At 41.7% G+C, this 12,475-nt stretch overlaps 1 protein-coding gene across 5 annotated transcripts in view; it reads right to left on the bottom strand.

Annotated features, from left to right (window-relative positions):
• Positions 1-12,475, bottom strand: part of DEUP1 (deuterosome assembly protein 1) — a 139,978-nt gene that overhangs the window by 89,609 nt on the left and 37,894 nt on the right. For all 5 annotated transcript variants that reach the window (XM_040256501.1, XM_040256503.1, XM_040256500.1 and 2 more), the window contains 2 exons: positions 7,664-7,777; positions 3,839-4,081 (listed from right to left, as the gene is read on the bottom strand). In XM_040256501.1, the coding sequence (XP_040112435.1) occupies positions 3,839-4,081; positions 7,664-7,777 (357 nt within the window). The remainder of the gene's footprint in view (positions 1-3,838; positions 4,082-7,663; positions 7,778-12,475) is intronic.

Here is a 12,475-nt window from a genome sequence, read left to right on the forward strand (position 1 = left end):
AATGCTCCTAGATCCAAGGATAAATAAATTAGTTTTTACAGGAACAAAAATCTGTAAAACTAATTTTGGGAAACTTTCTCATAGAAATTGGTGGATTATAAATAAATAAATTCCAGTCACAGTAAAATTTATCATTAACTCTGGAAAACATCACAAATACACTTAGAGAATTACTGGTGAAGTCTATGAGAAAAATAACATTTTAAAATTTAAAGCAAGGTTTTTCAGCCTCAGCAAAATTTACAATTTGGTCTGTATAATTCTTTGTTGTGGGGTTTATCTTGTGCATTGTGAGACTGTTTAGATGTTTAGCAGCAACCCAGACCTCTACCCACTAAATGCCAATAACACCCCTCTTCTCTGTAGTGATAACCAAAAATGTATTCAAGCATTGTCAGTTATCACTGGGGAAGCAAAATCACCTCAGCAGAGGATCACTGATTTAAAAGAACACCAGCTTCCCTGGTGGCTCATGGCTGAGATGGTTAAGAATCTTCCTGCAATGCAGGAGACCTGGGTCAGGAAGATCCCCAGGAGAAGGGAATGGCAACTCACTCCAGTATTCTTGCCTGGAGAATCCCATGGACAGAGGAGCCTGGCAGGCTACAGTCCATGGGATTTCAAAGAGGCAAACACAACTGAGCAACTAACACTTTTCTTTCAGAACAGTTAGGCAATTAAGATAGTTATATTTATAAACTTTAGTATAAGTATCAATCAAAATATTTTATAATTATATTGACTTCTATGAGTAGCTGGGTTTTTATTTTGTTGGTATATATTCAGGAATGTTAATAAATACATTAATAAATATTTATAAGGAAAAGTCAAAGTGGGTGAAATGGACTTTCATTTTTTAAAAAATTTTATTGTCGGAATATAATTGCTTTACAATGCTGTTAGTTTCTGCTGTATCACAACGTGAATCAGCTATATGTATACATAGAGCCCCTCCCTCTTGAGCCTCTCTCCCAACCAGCCCCATCCCATCCGTCCAGATCATCACAGCACCGAGCTGAGCTCCCTGAGCTACACAGCAGCTTCCCACCAGCTGTTTATCTTATACGTGGTACTGTATATATGGCAACATTCCTCTCCCAGTTTGTCCCACCCTCCCTTTCCCCTGCGGGGTCCAGGAGTTCGTTCTCTACATCTGTGTCTCTATTCCTGCTAACATGGACCTTCCTTAGCCCAGACAACCTACAGTGCCTTCTCAGGAGTACAGGTAAGCCCCCCACTCCAACCCTGCAAGTCTGTAAAGATCTTGGGTAAGGGATGAGCCATGGGTTAAAAGGGTCAATCAATATGACAGTCATGCTAAGGGATGGATACCATGGCCTTGGCCATCAGGAGGTTCACGTCCTCTACCTTCCGGTGATGTGTTCACTCTCAGGCTGCACTTTCTCACTGTGCACAGGAGCCTGAGTGTGACAGGGTGAGCAGCACAGGCTTACCGTGCTTATGCAGAGAGAGCAGGGGTTGTGATCTGGACCGGGAATGTTAATTTATTAATGCTTCTCAATGCACACACTTCCTCCATTTGCAGCCTTCTTTAACAAGATTCTTCAGTGTACTTCTTGGAAAAATATAAAAGATGAAGTTCTGAGAAGGAGAAAAGTGGTTGATGAAGGAAAGCATTACAGAGAAAGTCAGTCACACTGCCATGAAAGGGGAACAGAACCTCTTCCTAGAATACTGGGCAAGAATAGAGATTACTATTCTACATGTGAGTGAAGAACCAAAAGCTGAATCTCCATCTATAAAAGACAATATTCTTGGGCTATAATAAGTCCAAAAAGAACTCTTTGGGGGGAGATTAAAAGGAATTAATGTTCTTAAAGAATCAGGATCTCACGAAAAGGTAGAACCAAGCTTCATAACTAGAGCTATGGAAGAAATATGTTTCAGGCAAACCAACGAAAACAGAACAAAATAGGTCAGAGTAGAAAACAGATTCCTAGGGACCAGAGCCAAAAAGACCTCAATAAGGGGCAAAGAGAAGTCCTCAGTCTGAGCAGGATAACCTGAAACAAGGGCAGAATATTCAGGTAATACCCAGAAAAACAATTTCATTTATCGACTGTGTCCCTGGTGCAGGATCCAACCAGTACAAAGACAGCTGCTGCTGCTGCTGCTAAGTCACTTTAGTCATGTCCAACTCTGTGCGACCCCACAGACGGCAGCCCATCAGGCTCCGGCATCCCTGGGATTGTCAAGGCAAGAACACTGGAGTGGGTTGCCATTTCCTCCTCCAGTGCATGAAAGTGAAAAGTAAAAGTGAAGTCACTCAGTCGTGTCCGACTCCTAGCGACCCCATGGACTGTATCCCACCAGGCTCCTCCATCCATGGGATTTTCCAGGCAAGAGTACTGGAGTGGGGTGCCATTGCCTTCTCTGACGAAGACAGCTACAAAGATGTAAATATAAGTTGCCTTTAATGCAGGGCCAGAGGCGTGACCAGTGGCTCCTATCCTGGGAGATGAAGGGGAAGCAGGCCCCGAGGTGAAGGGAAGCCCGTGAGAACTGCATGAACCGCAAACCCAGCTCTGCCAGCACTGCGGGGCGGACGGTGAGCTGAACACCAGACGAGCCCTAGAGCAGAAGAGGAGGTGCTCGTCTCATTCACCTTCTAGAGAAGCCAGAGAAAACAGCATCAATGTCTTTTCTGTTTCTAGAAACTGTATGATTCCTCAGCATTTAGCATTTGTGGTTTAGCTTGGCTTGCTTGTTTACATCTTTCTCCTGTGCATTAGAATAACACCCCCTCCTCCAATGGAGCTGGAGTTAGGGGTGGGGAGCTTCTCTGAGAAATGCCGCAGGGCAGGAGAAGCTGGGAGTCTGTGTTCTGACCCCTTGCCAGCCTGGGGATGGGGGACACAGAAGATGGATGTAGAGAAAGAAGGGCAAGGATGAAGCCTGTGTCATCTCACAAGACAGCGCGGCAGGAGGAGGGAGGCAGTTGACCCAACATTGAGAAATGGCCCTGGAAGAAGAGCCTGAGGCGGAGTATCTTAGAGAAGCGCTCAGGTGGTGACCTGGGGCCGCGATCTCCACCTGGGGAGGAAGAGAGACTCAGAAATGGGCTGACACGGAGGAATCGGTAGAAAGAGGCCCAAGGTTTGCAGGAGGGAGGTCTGATGGAGACTGGGAGAGAAAACCATTGAACGTCTCAAGTGACTGGGACAGCCATGAATATCAAGTACACACTTAGGCAAGAAGTTGGTGAAGAAGAATTTTAACGAATGCTACATAACCTTCTTACTGGTTCCAAGAGAAAGACAAAAAAAAAAAAAAAATGTTTGAGTTAAAAAAATTAATCCTTGGAAAAACCACTGATCATATCTATTAATATGGAGTCACCTAAAAAAACAGAAGTCTGGGCTACTATTTGGTGAACATTATGAAAAACCTAACAGTGGTGAATCACAGGGAATGAACCATCTGCATGCCTTTCACCGAGGTGATTAGAGGGTCAAACCCTTATGGTTTCCTGAGTCAGAGGCACAAGGGTCAGAGAACAAACACTGGGCTCAGAGGGTGTGGAGTGGCTAAAGAGCCACGGTGTTTAGGAACAGAGACCTGTGAGAGATCCCTGTCCTAGCGCTGGTAATTACTACTGCACGGCTGAAGATCCCAAGAGCGCCTCGCGGGGGACAGTACTCAGAGGATCACTAAATTCACTCATCAAGTAGGAATTACTTATTAAGACGGAATGTGAACTGAATTTACATGTGTAATAAAAAAATTAGCTTTCTAATCCATATATACCTGTTGAATCATCATTTGTATTTTGTATAACTCAAGGGCAGTATCAGTTGAACAATAAGTAAATCTTTACCTGGCACTGTCTTTGGTACATTTTCAGTTCTTGTAAGAGCTTCTGATTTTCATCTTGTAACTTATTCCTGCTTAGTGCTATTTCACTCACAGCTGATTTTAATTTTTCAATAATGAATTCATCTCTTTCACTGGTTTCACAAGTGGAATCCGGTTCACATACCAGCCGCGGAATTTCAGGGCTGCTGTCTTCTATGCTCTGTTTCTTACCATTTAGCTGAGTGTGGTAACTTTGTGCCTGTTTCTGAGAAATTTGAAACCTGTGTCAGTGAAGTGGGGAATATCTAAGCTTATATATAAAGTTCAAGAGTGACAGAAAAAAATCTTTAAATATATTATTAGATAATGAAGCTCTGTCCTTCATAATTCAGACTTCTATTTATTCTAAAACCTCAATTTCAGATGGCATAAAGAGAAGTCATATTTCTATAATTTCAGAGCAAAGATGCAGAGTAGGGTAGAGGGCTTTGAGTAGGAAATGCTTATTCAGCAAAAAATAAAATACAGAAGATACGAAAAAGGGGGAAAAAGTATGGATTTAATTATGCAATAGTTGAAAATGTCTCTATGACCAAAAATAAACAAACAAATCTGGATTGTAGAAAAAAGGTGTCAACACATATAACAACAAATATAATTCCCGAAGTACAAAAACTTCTATACATCATAAGAAAAAGACAAAGATCAGAAAAGAAAAGTGGGCAAAGTTTGTGCACAGGCAATTCACAGAACAGGAAATGAAAAAGGCTAAGAAATACATGAAGAGATGCTCGACCTTACAAGCAGCCAGAGAAACATAAAGCAAATCAAGCCAACATAACTATCAGCTTCTCAAGTTGGTAAAAATCAAAAGACTGATATTCCATGCTGGCAAGATAGGAATAGTCTTTGACTGTCCATGAATTGTAAATTGCTATAATTTTTTTAATAAAACATTTGATAATATTTATTAGAAATTTGAATGAACATACTCTTTGTCTCAACAAACACTTCTAAGATTTTTATTTAACAAAATGAGTGTATTGGTATTTACAGATGTTTATAAAAGGACGCTTGTTACAATACTGTGTAACAGCAGAAAACTGGGAACAACCTGAGTGTTCATTAATAAAGAAATGTTTGAAAGAGTTATGGTATATCTACTATACGCTATGGTGTATATGATATACATATATACACACATATATATACTAAATACTATGAAATATAATTAAGCAGTGACTCAAAAGGCTATGCATAGCTTATCAAGTAAAAAAGCAAATTTTTAAAAAGAAACATATATAATTTCCATGCAAACAGATTTTCATATGTGTACGAACAAAAGAAAAATTATGTGAAGATAAACACCTAGTTGTTTACAGTGTTTGTATTAAATGAATAAGAATGGAATAGAGGATGAGGTTAGCAATTCTGTCAGATTATTTTGTGGTGTTGAATTCAGGGAACACGTATAACATACTGAAGTAACTTAAAGAAAGAATGAAAAGGAAGTATATACGAAACAAACAAAACAGCGTCTTCACTTCAGTTCAGTTCAGTCACTCAGTCGTGTCCGACTCTTTGCGATCCCATGAACTGCAGCACGCCAGGAATACCAGAGCACCTGACCTGCCTCTTGAGAAACCTGTATACAGGTCAGGAAGCAATAGTTAGAACTGGACATGGAAAAACAGACTGGTTCCAAACAGGAAAAAGAGTACATCAAGGCTGTATATAGTCACCGGCTTATTTAACTTATATGCAGAGTACAGCATGAGAAACACTGGGCTGGAAGAAACACAAGCTGGAATCAAGATTGCCGGGAGAAATATCAATAACCTCAGATATGCAGATGACACCACCCTTATGGCAGAAAGTGAAGAGGAACTAAAAAGCCTCTTGATGAAAGTGAAAGAGGAGAGTGAAAAAGTTGGCTTAAAGCTCAACATTCAGAAAACAAAGATCATGGCATGTGGTCCCATCACTTCATGGGAAATAGATGGGGAAAGAGTGGAAACAGTGTCAGACTTTATTTTTTGGGGCTCCTAAATCACTGCAGATGGTGACTGCAGCCATGAAATTAAAAGACGCTTATTCCTTGGAAGGAAAGTTATGACCAACCTAGATAGCATATTGAAAAGCAGAGATATTACTTTTCCAACAAAGGTCCGTCTAGTCCAGGCTATGGTTTTTTCGGTGGTCATGTATGGATGTGAGAGTTGGACTATAAAGAAAGCTGAGCACCGAAGAATTGATGCTTTTGAACTGTGGTGTTGGAGAAGACTCTTGAGAGTTCCTTGGACTGTAAGGAAATCCAACCAGTTCATTCTGAAGGACATCAGCCCTGGGATTTCTTTGGAGGGAATGATGCTGAAGCTGAAACTCCAGTACTTTGGCCACTTCACATGAAGAGTTGACTCACTGGAAAAGACTCTGATGCTGGGAGGGATTGGGGGCAGGAGGAGAAGGGGACGACAGAGGATGAGATGGCTGGATGGCATCACCAACTCGATGGACGTGAATCTGAGTGAACTCCGGAGTTGGTGATGGACAGGGAGGCTTGGTGTGCTGCGATTCATGGGGTCGCAAGTAGTCAGACACTGCTGAGCCACTGAACTGAACTGAACCGTCCATCACCAACTCCCGGAGTTCACTCAGATTCACGTCCATCGAGTCGGTGATGCCATCCAGCCATCTCATCCTCTGTCGTCCCCTTCTCCTCCTGCCCCCAATCCCTCCCAGCATCAGAGTCTTTTCCAATGACTCAACTCTTCGCATCAGGTGGCCAAAGTACTGGAGTTTCAGCTTTAGCATCATTCCCTCCAAAGAAATCCCAGGGCTGATCTCCTTCAGAATGGACTGGTTGGATCTCCTAGCAGTCCAAGGGACTCTCAAGAGTCTTCTCCAACACCACAGTTCAAAAGCATCAATTGTTTGGTGCTCAGCTTTCTTCACAGTCCAACTCTCACATCCATGAATGACCACTGGAAAAACCATAGCCTTGACTAGACGGACCTTTGTTGGCAAAGTAATGTCTCTGCTTTTCACTATGCTATCCAGGTTGGTTATAACTTTCCTTCCAAGGAGTAAGTGTCTTAATTTCATGGCTGCAGTCACCATCTGCAGTGATTTTGGCTTACTGGCGTGAATAAACTTTCCAACTCCCTAGGTAAGCTTCTGGCTCCTTACCACCGGCACCAGCCCCCAGGCCCCGCCTCCTGCCACCGCCACGCCTCCCCTCCCACGCGCCCTCCATCCAGCCGGCCCACCCTGCCATTCTGCAAACTTGCCTTCTGCTCTCATGCCTCAGTGACTTTGCTCTTGTTATTTCCACTACCCCGAATACATTCTCTCCTGTCTCAAAATACCTCCCTTCTCAAGGTCCACGCCTCATTCCACCCCTGCTGGAGGATGTTTCCTGACTATCTCAGTTCAAATTTTTCTCTTATTCCTGTTACCTCTAAAAGGATTTGAATTCTTTCCATTTACTTGTCATTATTTGTTGACCTGTACCTGTATTCTCTCTGTGTCTAGACTGCAAAGGACTAGGGGGCAGGGACCAAGCCCTCTTTAAATTAAATGACTTGCCCACAGGCATGCAAAACATGCTATATAATGACATAATAACAATGGAGACTTTTAATAGCACCACCTTCTGGGACATAAAAAGTCATTAAGGATAATTCATGCACCTGTAACTCTACCTAGTGTTGGACCTACTCTGGTTATTTTCCGTTGCTTGGTATTTCTATCTGTAGAAAGGTTACATGCTGAATGGTGAAAAGAGTAATAGTGTTTAACCTCTAATTTATTCTAATTTAGTATTAGACAGTATTAGAAAACATACCTGAAATTGATTACACTTCTCAGATAATATTTTTTGTTGAGCATCTAAAGAAACCAGATGAGTCTGATACAGTATCTCTTGCTTGTCCCATTCTCTTGACTTTGCTCTAAATTCCTTTAATAAAGAGAGAAATAGAAGCTAAAAAAATGATTTATTTTAAAACACAATAAATAAGACCTTTCATTTGCACCTTGTTCTGAGAAAAAAGTATGGAACTTAATCTGCATTTTTTTAAAAAATAAGGATTTTGTTAAGAAATTTTTTCTTGTAACAAATACTTGTTACTAATAATGGAGTTTCAAACAATTCTTTGCATCAACCATTACTTCCTTTTATTTCCTAAGCTGACACCAGAAGGTTTTTTTCCTTTCTTTATTTTTTTTATTTTTTTATTTTTTACCTTTTTTTTTCATTTTATTTTACTTTACAATTCTGTATTGGTTTTGCCATACATTGACATGAATCCACCACGGGTGTACATGCGTTCCCAAACATGAACCCCCCTCCCACCCTTTTTTCCTTTCTTTATACTCAGTCAACAAATGTGCTCCCTTGTGTGTGAGGGGTGGGGCTTGGGCTAGTTCAGTGACTTTTTCCCCTGTGGCTTTCAGGGGAAGCCAAGAGCAATCCGTTCTCAAAAATGGAGGCACCGTCTCAGGCCTCCCTTCATTTCAGTTCAGTTGCTCAGTTGTGTCTGACTCTTTGTAACCCCATGAACCACAGCACACCAGGCCTCCCTGTCCATCACCAACTCCTAGAGTCCACCCAAACCCACGTCCACTGAGTTGGTGATGTCATCCAAACATCTCATCCTCTGTCGTCCCCTTCTCCTTCTGCCCTCAATCTTTCCCAGCATCAGGGTCTTTTCAAATGAGTCAGCTCTTCGCATGAGGTGGCCAAAGTACTGGAGTTTCAGCTTCAGCATCAGTCCTTCCAATGAATATTCAGGACTGATCTCCTTTAGAATGGACTGGTTGGATCTCCTTGCAGTCCATGGGACTCTCAAGAGTCTTCTCCAACACCACAGTTCAAAAGCATCAATTCTTCTGCACTCAGCTTTCTTTATAGTCCAACTCTCACATCCATACATGACCAATGGAAAAACCATAGCCTTGACTAGATGACCTTTGTTGGCAAAGTAATGTCTCTGCTTTTTCAATATGCTGTCTAGCTTGGTCATAACTTTCCTTCCAAGGAGTAAGCGTCTTTTAATTTCACGGCTGCAATCACCATCTGCAGTGATTTAGGAGCCCCCCAAAATAAAGTCTGTCACTGTTTCCACTGTTTCCCCCATCTATTTGCCATGAAATGATGGGACTGGATGCCATGATCTTAGTTTTCTGAATGTTGAGCTTTAAGCCAACTTTTTCACTCTCCTCTTTCACTTTCATCAACAGGCTCTTTAGTTATTCCTCACTTTCTACTATAAGGGTGGTGTCATCTGCATATCTGATGTTATTGATATTTCTCCTGGCAATCTTGATTCCAGCCTGTGCTTCTTCCAGCCCAGCATTTCTCATGATGTACTCTGCATAGAAGTTAAATAAGCAGGCTGACAATATACAGCCTTGACGTACTCCTTTTCCTATTTGGAACCAGTCTGTTGTTCCACGTCCAGTTCTAACTGTTGCTTCCTGACCTGCATACAGGTTTCTCAAGAGGCAGGTCAGGTGGTCTGGTATTCCCATCTCTTTCAGAATTTTCCACAGTTTATTATGATCCACACAATCAAAGGTTTTGGCATAGTCACTAAAGCAGAAATAGATGTTTTTCTGAAACTCTCTTGCTTTTTCGATGGTCCAGAGGATGTTGGCAATTTGATCTCTGGTTCCTCTGCCTTTTCTAAAACCAGCTTGAACATCTGGAAGCTCACGGTTCATGTATTGCTGAAGCCTGGCTTGGATAATTATAAGCATTACTTAGGCGGAACCAACTGGGCTGAGCTGGGAAAGAAGTGACACTCAGTTCTTCACGCTTTTGCTCAAGTTGTATCTTCATGGAGAATGATTATCTGTTCACAGGTTTATAAGACAAAGGGATGTGGCTTTGGGGACCCTGAAGAAAACTTCACAGCTTCAGGCTTCCCTGGTGGCTCAGCTGGTAAAGAATCAGCCTGCAATGTGGGAGATGTGGGTTCAGTCCCTGGGTTGGGAAGATCCCCTGGAGAAGGGAACGGCTATCCACTCCAGGATTCTTGTCTGGAGAATTCCATGGACTGTATGGTCCATGGGGTTTCAAAGAGTTGGACACGACTGAGCAACTTTCACTTTCTCTGTTTTGCCTACGGCTGGCCATTATATCTTCTTCTCTTTCTGTCCAGGCTGTAAGCAACTTAAGACTAAGTACTACAGATATCACTACTTTTGTATAGCTCACAGTGCCTGACAAAGTGCCAGGCACCACTTACATTTCTTGAATGTACAAAGAAAAGCATAGTATTAGTATTTCCAGAAATGTAAACATTTCTCACTAAATTTTGCAAAGAAAATAACACAGCTGGAAAAAAACTCTATAGCTACTGAGTCCATATGAGATATTACTGAATATAGATTCACGGCAGGAACATATTGATGTTTCCAATCATCAATTCAGTAGTATTAAGCATCTAGTGTCCAGCAGGTACTGTGGAAAGAGGAGGATTTAAAAATAATACATGTTTAAAAGAAACAAATTTTTGGAAAAAAAAAACAACAACAAGGACCGAGGGCTTCCCAGGTGGCTCAGTGGTAGAGAATCTGCCTGCTCATACAGAAGACCCAGGGGATGCGGGTTTGATCCCTAGGTCAGGAAGATTCCCTGGAGGAGGGCGCTGGCAACCTACTCCAGTAGTTTTGCCTAGAGAATCCCATGGAGAGAGGAGCCTGGAGGGCTACAGTCCATGGGGTCACAAAGAGTCAGACACGACTGAGCACACATGCACGTAATCAAGTAGGGAAATGTACATGTAAGCAAGTGATCCTACAGTATTAGTACAATAACAGTGCTACAAAAAAGTCATACAGATGATGCCACCATTATCTCAGCCATTTCCACTAATACATCAAATTGGAAAATAGTTCACTTGAATTATTTTGAGAGATTGCTGGTGTTTCAAAGATGGCTGAAATGACTGGATTGGCTATGCAGGAAAATAAATAGACTAATTGAGAGAATGAAAGCTATATCTTGTTTAAAATGAGAATACAGCATTTCACATTTTCTACAGAGTAATGATTTTAAAGAATTTTGGGGGAAATCTTTATTTTATAAATCCACAAGCTCCCAAATAATCAGTGAGGGAAGACTTCACTACTAAATTAGTAGGCTTTTATAGTAATTACAAGTGACCTGAAATTGAGTGATGATAATAAAGTTGGAAACGAAGATCATGGCATCTGGTCCCATCACTTCATGGGAAATAGATGGGGAAACAGTGGAAACAGTGGCTGACTTTATTTTTTTGGGCTCCTAAATCACTGCAGATGGTGACTGCAGCCATGAAATTGAAAGATTCTTACTCCTTGGAAGAAAAGTTATGACCAACCTAGACAGCATATTGAAAAGCAGGGACATTACTTTGCCAACAAAGGTCTGTCTAGTTAAGGCTATGGTTTTTCCAGTGGTCATGTATGGATGTGAGAGTTGGACTGTAAAGAAAGCTGAGTGCAGAAGAATTGATGCTTTTGAACTGTGGTGTTGGAGAAGACTCTTGAGAGTCCCATGGACTGCAAGGAGATCCAACCAGTCCATTCTAAAGGAGATCAGCCCTGGGATTTCTTTGGAAGTAATGATGCTGAAGCTGAAACTCTAGTACTTCGGCCACCTCATGTGAAGAGTTGACTCATTGGAAAAGACTCTGATGCTGGGAGGGGTTGGGGGCAGGAGAAGGGGCTGACAGAGGATGAGATGGCTGGATGGCATCACGGACTCGATGGACGTGAGTCTGAGTGAACTCCGGGAGTTGGTGATGGACAGGGAGGCCTGGCATGCTGTGATTCATGGGGTCGCAAATAGTCGGACACGACTGAGTGAACTGAAAGGAACTGAATAAAGTTGGAGAAATATAGATAGAACCTGTTTTAAATGTATAATAATACCCTGATAAATAGACTATATGTATTAAGATAAATGGAGACAGTTCATTTAAAGTAACTGACTTTGATTCTGACATTTGACAGTTTTAAATAAGGTACATGAAAACAAGATCTTCAGAAATAGTGACAAATTTACAAAACTAATAAAAAAAATAGGTTAACATTTCAAATCAATACAAGGTGGATTATCAGTTCAGTTCAATTCAGTTGCTCAGTCGTGTCCGACTCTTTGCGATCCCATGAATCACAGCACGCCAGGCCTCCCTGTCCATCACCAACTCCCGGGGTTCACTCAGACTCACGTCCATCGAGTCAGTGATGCCATCCAGCCATCTCATCCTTTGTCGTTCCCTTCTCCTCCTGCTCCCAATCTCTCCCAGCATCAGAGTCTTTTCCAATGAGTCAACTCTTTGCATCAGGTGGCCAAAGTACTGGAGTTTCAGCTTTAGCATCATTCCCTCCAAAGAAATCGCAGGGCTGATCTCCTTCAGAATAGACTGGTTGGATCTCCTTGCAGTCCAAGGGACTCTCAAGAGTCTTCTCCAACACCACAGTTCAAAGGTGGATTATAAAAAATGTTTAATTTAGGAAGGAGTTTTTGGAGTCAGAAGTCAAAATGTGGCTAAGGTTGACTTGCACAGTTCATATCTTGCAATAATATGATATGAGCTGTGCAATAATATTAATACTTATAGACATAAATGCAATAAAACTAATATATACACCCAACAACCTCAAT

The sequence above is a fragment of the Oryx dammah genome, unplaced genomic scaffold (genome assembly GCF_014754425.2).
Source record: "Oryx dammah isolate SB20612 unplaced genomic scaffold, SCBI_Odam_1.1 HiC_scaffold_15, whole genome shotgun sequence".
In the NCBI taxonomy this organism is placed as follows: domain Eukaryota; kingdom Metazoa; phylum Chordata; class Mammalia; order Artiodactyla; family Bovidae; genus Oryx; species Oryx dammah.